The following is a 10,811-nucleotide window of genomic DNA, read 5'->3' as shown; positions in this document are numbered from 1 at the left end:
TCCCTCACTTTTTATGTGCATGCATTTGAATGACATAATAAAAGTTTCTTAGGTTGGAGGTAGATGCATCAGTTGTATCGGTGTTTATGGATATAGTTGTGTAACTAGCATTGCATGTATTGGAAACAAGATTTAAAACTTTTATGAAAATGTAGTTTTATCCAACGCCCACCCTGGTCCATAGGTTGATCCACTTATCTATAGCATTGCATTGATGTATTTTACTTCCTTCTGTAAATGGGAAGGTACCCCTTGTATCTATAGCAATGAAGTTCTTTCGGCTTATATATAAAAAAAAAAAAAGTCAAGTAACAATTTGTATTTAGAAAATACTGAAATGACGTCAATTCCGTAGCCTGAAAGACTGCATTTTATCTTCCCAGGAACATAATGCAATTTCATCCTGTTACTTATAAAGTATATAAATATTACATCTTTGTAGGTTTATCTAAATACAATTTTTTTTTGACAAAATAAATACAAATTTATGAATATGCTTATTTAATTCGTAAATCAAACGAAGATGTAAGGAAGTATTTTGGACGATAAGAAAAAAATAATAACAAATGACAATTTCTTAACTTGAACTAATATAGTTTACATATTTATTATCAATATAACTTTTTAAAAAAAATTATAAAACAACTGTTAACTTTAACTGTTTTTTTCTATAAAAAGTGTTATTTATTTTTAAAATTTTATTACTTAATTATACAAGCTATCTAAAATTTGGACGAGGATCCCCTGCAATATAATCCAATGGTTTAATGTATTTTTTTCTTATATATTTATTTAATTTTAATTAATATTAAAATATAAATTTAAGGGTGTAGATTTTGTGCAGTTAGGGAATCCATATACACGATATCTGAATTTATTTGAAAAAAATAGTGAGTCAACTCGATAAATTTAATCCCATCCCATGATAAGGTCATTTTTTGAATACTAAGGTGAAATTAAGTTTAAATCCCAGTATCTGATCCGATCTGATGATTATTGAGTAAAAAGGAAGCAGAGTAACCGAATAGGGAGAGAACAAAGTTTAGGGTTGTGTTGTTGGGATCCAACACGAACACGACACAAACAAAGAACAAAGGATGAGGATGAAGAGGGTTTTCGTTGTTTACAGTGTTTTGTTGCTGCTGGTCCAGTTTTGGCTTGGTGAGGCTGAGACATTCTCGGTGGATGGAAAGGTTTTGGTTTTGGACGAATCCAACTTCGATTCCGCCATAGCCTCCTTCGATCACATCTTGGTTGACTTTTACGCTCCCTGGTGTGGCCACTGCAAGCGTCTCTCTCCCGAGGTTGATACCCACCTTGACCTTCTTTCATGCCTCTCTTCAAGTTTTCATTTTTATTTCAAACCCACTTTCAAAACTCTTTTTTTTTTTTTTTGTTTCTTTTTGCTTCATGGGTCATGTCTTGTATTGTATGTAATGTGATGCTACATTGCCGTTCTTGTTGTGATTAATAATGAGTGTCATTTATGTCGCATTTTGTGTGAGGATAAAGGGTGTGATTTTCTGTCTTGCAGTTAGATGCAGCCGCCCCTGTACTTGCAACCTTGAAGGAACCCATAATCATAGCAAAAGTAGATGCAGACAAGCATACCCGCCTTGCGAAAAAATATGATGTTGAGTATGTTTGTGTCCCTAATATGGTTATAAGGCTTGTTGGAACTGTCTTTGTTTCTTAGTAACTTTGATATAAGTGTTTCCTTTTTTGGGGGGTTCAGCATTTAAGGAGACAACTATTTTTATTTCTTGAATGAACTCACATGATGCTTCTGTTCTGTTGTGTAGTGCATATCCGACCATTTTGCTGTTTAATCATGGCGTCCCCACAGAATACCGTGGACCAAGGAAGGCAGATTTACTTGTTCGTTATCTGAAGAAATTTTCTGCTTCTGATGTTTCCATTCTGGATTCAGATTCTGCTGTGAATATGTTCGTTGAAGAAGCAGGCACTTTTTTCCCGATTTATATAGGTTTTGGTTTGAACAGTTCGGTACTAGAAAAGTTTGGCATAAAGTACAAGAAAAATGCATGGTTTTCTGTGGCAAAGGATTTTTCAGAGGATCTCATGGTATTGCATGACTTTGATAAGATTCCTGCCTTGGTTTCCCTGAATCCACAGTACAATGAGCGGAACACATTCTATGGACCCTTTGAAGGTAAGTTTATAGTTTATACCGTAGATAATCTAGGTCATCACTTATAGTTATTTTAATTTTTATGTACCTTAGTATCTAACACACCTCTTCACACAAGATCCCTTTGGGCTTGAAGCATGGATAATGCAAAGCCTCATTTTACCTTGTGCTGAAGTTTTTCTTCAGTCTGAAGAGTGATGAATCATGAATGGCTTTGTCGTGGATCAGACTCCTAACTACTTGGTCAAAGAGGAACCAATTTCATGTCATAGACCAACTCTCCTAAATGCTGAAGCTACTACATAGAATCCCATTAATGATGTTTAAACTGCATATTTTGTGACTGTGCTGACTTCACTTGCTTATTTGTCAAACCTTATTTAGATATTGGGATGTGCCTCTATTGAATGGCTTATAATCCTTAATCTAGTATTTATGATAATCTGTAGCCAATCCACTATTCCTAATCATTTGTAGCCAATTATTAAATACTTGATTTGATCCCCATTAGTGTGAATTTAGTCCTTAGTTTCACTGGTTCTTTCTAAAAAGTCAGGTTAGTTTTTTTTTTCCCCCTGGGATGCAGTAACTAGTAGTCATGAAATTGCATTTTAAGATATTTTGGAAGCTTTGGAATAATATTTTTGCTACTTTTGGGTTTGTTTGGCTATTTGGAATTTGGAACACTTAGCACTGACTATCCAGGTTTTTGGAGGCATAAATGTTGTAAATCTCTATGGAACTAAGCTCTGTCTTAAAATGTTTGGTGCATTTTTCTTGGCTGAAATATTAGTAAAACTTGAAGCTGGGTCTTTATCTTTGCAACCTTTATGGGATAAGGCGAGTTTTATGGTATCTGTATGTATTTCTGCTCTTGGTTTCTTTGGACTAGACGTGTATCTTATAAGATAAGGTATGATGAAATTACCAAGGGAACTTGACTGAATGTGAAATCTAAGCTTAACATAATAGGTTCATTTGAGAGGCCTTTTTTGTTCATGGTAGGAACTGTAATTTGAACTCAAATGCTACTGTGACTTTTTTTCTTCTAAATAAAATCTGAGCTTCAATGTCAGCTATTAATCTAGATTGCCTTCTATCATCACTAGAAGTTACTATGATGTTCTAAGCTCATCAGCACTTCTTGAATTTTGTGTTATATATTTTGTTTTTTCTTTTGATGATGTTTTTGTTTTCGTAAAGCAGAGGATTTTTTAGAAGATTTTGTAAGACAAAACCTGATTCCTTTGGCTGTGCCTGTATCCTATGAAACACTCAAGTTGATGAAAGCAGATGGAAGGAAAATAGTTTTGACAATTGTTGAGGATGAAGATGAAGAAACAACAAGAGAGCTGATTAAGTTATTGAAGGCTGCGGCATCTGCAAATCGTGACTTAATATTTGGTTACGTTGGAGTTAAACAGATGGAAGAATTTGCTGAAAATTTTGATATTGATACTAAACTACCAAAAATGGTCATTTGGGATAAAAGTGATGATTACCTTTCAGTAAGTTAATGGTCTTTACTTTAGAAGTTATTTTAGTATATCCTAATTGTAGTTCTCTGATGATATGCTTGTTGTCTCTATTTATCTTGTACTCTTATTTACCTTGTCTGGTTTCAAGTTTCTTTTCTCATTCTGATACTCTCCTCTTGCATGTATTGTTGTTATCAATTTGAATCTATATTTATAGACTCCCTCCGGTCTCGAATATAAGCAACAAAAAATTCTTATATTTTGGTCTCAAATATAAGCAAATCTCAACTAACTTTACTATATTTAATAATATCATCTCCCAAATACCCTTAATTTCATTGAGATTCTATTTCCAGTGACCCCTTTCATTCTTGATATCAAGTTCGAATGATTGATAACTTGGGAAGAAAACTTATTTTTTAAGTGGGATTAACTAAATTAAATAATATTAACTAATTTTCTTAATTAGTGTGAAGTTAGTTTATTTTTTTGTTTATAATTGAGACTAGAGGGAGTACTTGGGTTTTCAAGGATGAGTTGTTTTTTTATCAGCAAAGATGAGTTGTTAAGCTGAACAAAGGTCTCCTATCCTGACAATGATGTTGAGTAAATAGGTATCTTTGATTATTTATATGTAGGGTACACTAGCATTCTAAAATAGAAGTGAGAATTGAGATTCCCTGGTATTAAATACCTGGAATCTAATATCCCTATGATTAATGTGGCTATTAAAGTTCATTTCAGTTATAACTGTGATATTCAAGAATAAGATTTTGGATTGCCACTTGCAAGATATCACACATTCCCACAAACCCAGCTTTTCAAACATCAGAGTCCTAAATATGGGGTATCTTATAGGTGAACATACTAAATGCCTCCATAACATGTACTGCTATAAATCTGGATCTCCTTTGATCATCATCAGTTGAAGGATTGCTTTGAGATATATGACCTGGAAGCCATGGACTAGTTATATAGGTTCTTCATTTTTAAGGTTGATGGTGTTGATGGGATTTTCCATATTTTTGCCATCTGTTTTTTAAAAAATAACTCAGGGATTCCTTCCATTGACCACCCAAATTTTGCATTTGTTTCTAAATCTCCCAGTGTAGACATATCTAGGGGTATGAGCAGTGCATCAATCTTGTTACAACTTACATGTACATAATGGGTCTTAACCTAGTTGGGGCAAGTGATTGCTGGAAAATTTGTTCAAACAAATCAAACCTCTTCTCCACGTCTCATCTTTCTTCCTCACAAGATTTTTGTCTATGTCTCAATGTATTAGTCTTCATTGTTATGTCTTAGTCACTTCCAATATATTACAGTTGTGTTGTTAAATTCTTTGATATATTATTTCTTCCTGATAAACTATGAACTGTGCTTATATCAGTATGAAGGATTACCATGCATTTGTCCATGATATATTATCAATGTCACTGTTTCATCTGGAACTTTCAGATACATCCTTTTACCAGTTAGTTAATGCATTTGATTCGTTGTTGACTTCCATACTGTTGATTTTGCTATCAAAGTTTCACTATCATGGTAACATGAATTGTTCATATCAAGTTCGTCATATAAACTTAATCTGCCTATTGTTGTGTACATTTGTGCCTAAATTTTTCACAATATGAGAAGCCAATCCCATTTGTTAAAATAATTTTCAGGTTGTTGATTCAGAAACCATAGAGGGGGAGGACCAAGGAACTCAAATCACTAAATTTCTCGAAGGATACAGGGAAGGAAGAACCATAAAGAAAACATTTAGTGGCCCTTCACTAATGCGATTCATCCATCGATCCTTTGACATTAGAATGGTGTACATCATTGTTTTTGTGGTGGCAGTACTGATGCTAATTCAGACATTCAGTAAAGGAGGTGATGAATACCAGAGTGTACCCAATCAAGTTCAAACTGATCATGCAATCAGTTCTGTTTCTGAAGCTGAAAACAATGAGTATAAACCTGGTGACAAGGAAGACTAAAAATTAACATAATACATTGATAATTAATGAACGTGGTCAGGAGTATTCTAGAAAGTAGCTGGCTTTAGAATTACCATACCTATTGGTATGAGTAAATATTTTGAGTTTGTGTATCTCCATAATTTTGAATACTGTTCAAACTCTTGCCTTTTGATTTACACCTTTCCACTAGTTATTTCTTAGCATGAAAAAGGCTTATTTATTACTTTAAAAATGACAATCATGAAATTGTTAACTTTATTATTATTTGCGTCCATCCTAGATATTTTTAGTATTTATTTGATTTTTTAGTATGTTGCTGCATCGTAGAGTTGAACAAGGCCAATGTAACATAAAAGATTGACTCATTTGCATCCTTCACAAGATAGATGCTTTTTTTTTTTTTTTAATGAAAGCTTTACAAGTAGGAGAAAGAATGATGTAAAAAAAATGAGAAAAAGAGTTAAAGCGAGAAATCAAACTTGCGTATCGATATTTTATTCCCTACAATTTACCTAATTAACTCAAGGAGACACTATTGTACTTTTATGGTTTCAAATTATGTTTTTCTATTTTAACTTCAGCACGTTAAAAATGAACACAATAAAAACTCTTCATTTAATAAAATATAGATGATTTGAAAATAAAATACATGAATGCTGTGAATTTGTACAATAAATTTGTTGAGAGTTATTTTTTATTTTTTTAAAAAGAGAAACCTTGTTCTGGACATGGTTTCGGCTTCAATTTTTTATTTTTATTTTTACAAAAAATTATACATCTGGCTGGTTTAGTTTATATTATGTGCAACTTATCCTTTAAAAATTTTAAGCTAATTAAATCTCTCATTTGAAAATTAAAGCAAATTTGATTTATCTAGCAACCTTTTTTTTTTTAATCTAAACCTCTCAAATTCTCAGTTTTGATTTTAAATTTTCACAAATTGATTCTACTTAAAGTTCACTAACCAAAATATTAAGTTTTACCAACAAAAAAATCATATTTTTTCCTCTTCAAATCCTAATACCAAATTCCACAAAATACTTCAAAATTTCACTTCATTTTTTTTTTTTTACTTTTAAACTTTTAAAAACATTTCATATCTCGATACTATCCCAAATATGTGGATAGAAAATGGGATTTTGAGGATTTTAAATAAAATAAAATTCATAAAGAGGACACATTCATTAAATTTTAAAAATAAAAAAAATGAAATTATACATACTCCAAAACTGAAAGAATAGAAAACATAATTAAACATTATTAGTGCTAGTATGAAAACAAAGCAGAACATGAGCCCATGTTCTGCACGTGGAGAAAAAACATAAATACCTGTCCAGGTCCAATTATTAATTTCTCTTGATATAGGATTATAGGAACACCAGTCGAACTATAAATGCCTGCGTTTTGAAAAAAGAATGATACAAGAAGAAAAAATAACTCAACTCAGAAAAAAAAATGTGCATCACTAAGCTAGATAAAATTTATTTATTTGATAAAGTATCTATTATTGGATTTGAGATAATTTTGTATTGCATTTTTTAATAGGACATGTATCTTCACAGTCCTCATTGGTTTAAGTCTAATAAAATTTTCAAATTATCTGTTACTTTTAATTTTTTTTCTTTATGTTATATTTTTCTAATCTAATTTGCTTGTATTTTATGGAAAATAATTCAATTTTTTACGTTAAAGAGGAAATTTGAAAATTTTAGGATCAAATACAATGAAATTATTTTTTAGGATTAAAATCAATGAGTCAATATTTGGAGAACCAAAATCATATTTAACTCTATAAATAAATATTTTTTATAATTAATATTAAAAGAAATGTTGTATCTTTGTATAGTAATTTTTAATATAATACAAAATAAAAATAAATTAATATATTAATAAAACTCGAGCATCTTATTTGATAACTAAAAATATTGTCATTAAAATAAATTTGAAAGAAGATTCATCATTATTTTATACTTTGGTTATAGTCTAAGTTTCCAAACAAGGTTGGCGCACAACCGTTGGCGCGCAACCACACAAAAATTCTAAAATGTTCAAGTGGCCAACTTGCGGTTATGTTGATAGATTTTCTCCCTCTTTCTTCGATAGAAGTTAAAGATGCTACTTTATAATAAGATCGAGACATATACTTACGACATCTCATTTTTATTGGTAATTGGTTTGTTTTAGGGATATTTTAAAGTTTAAAAATATATAAATAATTTTTATCCAACATGTGCTATCTGTTATCTGAGGTAAATCTAAATTCTAAAGTACCTAATCCTTTTATTGAGTGAAGATGTTTCTCTTGACAAACTGTTTCTTCGAAGGCAACTAACTAGTCAAGATTAAACATGGTATTTAAAACCATTGAAATGATTAAGATCAAGATTATCGAGATTAAGGTTGAGAAGTTTGAAATTGAGATCAATGCTCCTAATTCTCTTCAAGGTGCATGTACTACATTGCTTTCTTCTTGAAATTTTCATGGGTTCTATTTGTAGCTAAGAAACAATGGAATGATGTCATTTTTCTTTCAGCTTCTACCATAACTAATTTGTTTGGGTAACCTACTCCTTTACAAACATTTTTAGAAAAAGAAAATAAAATGAACTTCTCCATAAGTCAAAGAGAATTCTCCATTAATTAATCATTAACTAATTTATAGATATTCTTTCATCTTTTAGAGAAGACATATTTTCTCATCTTATAAATATTCTACAAATTAACTAATAGTTAACTAACATATAACTCATTTTAACTTATGAAAAAATCCATTTCATATTTTTCTTATAAATATTTATAAAGAAACTTATTCAAATAAACTTTTATATATAATTGGACTTTTGGTTTTAAGTTTGAGACTCAAGAGGTCTCATTGTTGTTTATTATAACAAGAAGGGAATATAAGATTGATCCACTGGTTGAAAAATGAAAAAAAAAAAAAAAAAGAATGAAGGAAGATAGGAGCATTCGGTGGAACCGGTGAACTACACTTGCTTCTGGATAGATGTGTGGGACAGAGGGCTTGTGGTACCTGCTGCCCACCATTCCTCCTCTGCTTTGAGAACCGTGTGAATGGAGAGTGGGCAGAAGGGAAGGAAGTTCTCATACAGAGTCGCACACTTACTTGAGCAGTGCGGAAGACTGGGGAATGGGTTGAGTAAACTCCCCTGGGGCCGGAACGAAGCTTTACTTAGATAGGGCTTTGATTGGTATTTTTTTTCTTAGTGATTGGAAAGGAGGGCACCTGGGTATGTTACAAAAGGGGAAGACAGAGGTAATACTTTGAATTGTTCCAATTGCCAATTAATATTTCTAATATAACTATCAAACTATCATTTTCTAATGAAAAAAATAACAAAAAAGAAAGACAATAACAAAATTTTGAAATATAAGATTGATCCACGGGTTAAAAAATGATGAAGAAAGAAAGAATAAAGAAAAGGTGACCGTTCGAATTTCTAACTAATATTTTTAACAAAACTATCAAACTAACATTTTCTAATGAAAAAAATAAAAAAAAGAAAGACAATAACAAAATTTTGTTTGTTGAATTTATAAAAAAATAAAAAATTTAAAAATGGTTACTTATCTTTCTTTAAATAAATATTTATAATATAAATAATAAGAATAAAAAACAAAGATAAATGAATAAAAAAAGATAAAACTTTAAGACGATTGAACCTTCACACTCAAAAATCACATTTAGTAGCTTAATTATCCAAGTGAACTAAGAAAGTTAAATTAATGATCCACAAAATATTTAAATTTTATTAATTTTCCAACTTTTAAACCTTATAAATCATTTCATTTCATTTGAAATCACCGTCTTTAATCCTTGACTATATGAGTATAAAATATTTTTTTTGGAGTTTATACATAAGAAAAGTAAGAAAAAACTAATTGTTATAAAAAATAATTTATTATTATTGTTCTCTTTTTTTTTAATTTTTTTTCTTTCTTTAGCCGACACAACAATGGTGATTACTATTGTTATCGTCACCATGCACCACTTTCCCTCTAGATGCTCTAGTAGCTTGGAATCCAATTTAAGATTAAATGTCCACAATAAAAATAACAATATAATCTTAAATAAAAATAAGCTAAAATATATTTTTTAGTCATTATTCTCATTGTGAAATTTTATTTTATCTTTTATATTTTAAAATTATTTATTTTAATCATTTAACTCATTGGTGGTTTATAATCACTGTAAAGTATGTTAATAACTGTTACAAAATACAAAACACTAATAATGGTAATATCGATTCAAATTTAAAAATTAATGAATAAAAATGTTTTTTTAAAAGATAAAGAATTTAAATAAATTCCATAAATGAAATAAAAAATATATATTCCACCTTTTTAAATATAATTATTTTTAATCAATTTAATGTACTGTATTAATTTTTCTATCACAATGTATTAAAATTGATAAGCAATGTACACGAATATAATTTGCATCTAGTACATTGTTTTCCGATCCTAGAATATTCCATTTTATCAATGCATTTAACTATTATTATTATTATACCCTAAAAAAACTATTGTTATGATTAGTTTAAAAATAAATAAATATTTGAGGTTCGACAGTTCTATAGAGTAATCGAGACTCCAGGGACTACTGCTGTTCTGTTCTGGCGGTGAGACATAAGTAACCATTGCTTTTAATTAATTAATAATTAATAATAACCTCAACCAAGACAACTTTTAATTTGATAAGATAATAATATTAAGATTGAGACACTTAAGGCAATTTTTAATTTGATAATATAATATAATCAGATTGCGACAATTACAAGCAGCAAATGTTAATACACGGATGATTTTCTTTAAGTAAAAATAAATTCTCTCAAGAGAATGATTGTTAATATATAGTAGTGTAGATCTTTTCAGTTTAAGGAAAATTATCACTCATAAAAGAGCTTGTCAATTGTCATCCTAAAAGAAAAAAGATAAATTTAATACAAACGATTACCTAATATTATCATTTATTGTTTGTTAGGTCTGATACAAGAAACAAACAACAATTGGCTAAATTTATAATCATTTTCAAATTATTCAGTCACATTATAATAATTACCTTTGATATTTACCAATTTCCACATCAAACTTGCTTATCCACGTACGATTTGGAACTTTCTGAATACATGCTGCTGAAATATTTTTTTTGGGGATATAATATTGATTACTATTTATTTTATCTTCTGATAT

The 10,811-nt window shown here is 29.8% G+C and overlaps 1 protein-coding gene across 1 annotated transcript; it reads left to right on the top strand.

Annotated features, from left to right (window-relative positions):
* The first annotated feature begins 901 nt into the window (after nt 1-901).
* Nucleotides 902-5,874, top strand: LOC114371962 (protein disulfide-isomerase 5-2). The gene is made up of 5 exons (XM_028329303.1): nt 902-1,304; nt 1,535-1,638; nt 1,803-2,173; nt 3,359-3,660; nt 5,301-5,874. Exons 1-5 carry the CDS (start codon nt 1,098-1,100, stop codon nt 5,616-5,618), a joined length of 1,302 nt encoding a protein of 433 aa, XP_028185104.1. The 5' UTR covers nt 902-1,097; the 3' UTR covers nt 5,619-5,874.
* The last annotated feature ends 4,937 nt before the right edge of the window (nt 5,875-10,811 follow it).

The sequence above is a fragment of the Glycine soja genome, chromosome 10 (genome assembly GCF_004193775.1).
Source record: "Glycine soja cultivar W05 chromosome 10, ASM419377v2, whole genome shotgun sequence".
Taxonomy (NCBI): domain Eukaryota; kingdom Viridiplantae; phylum Streptophyta; class Magnoliopsida; order Fabales; family Fabaceae; genus Glycine; species Glycine soja.
This window is presented reverse-complemented; position numbering and strand designations above follow the sequence as displayed.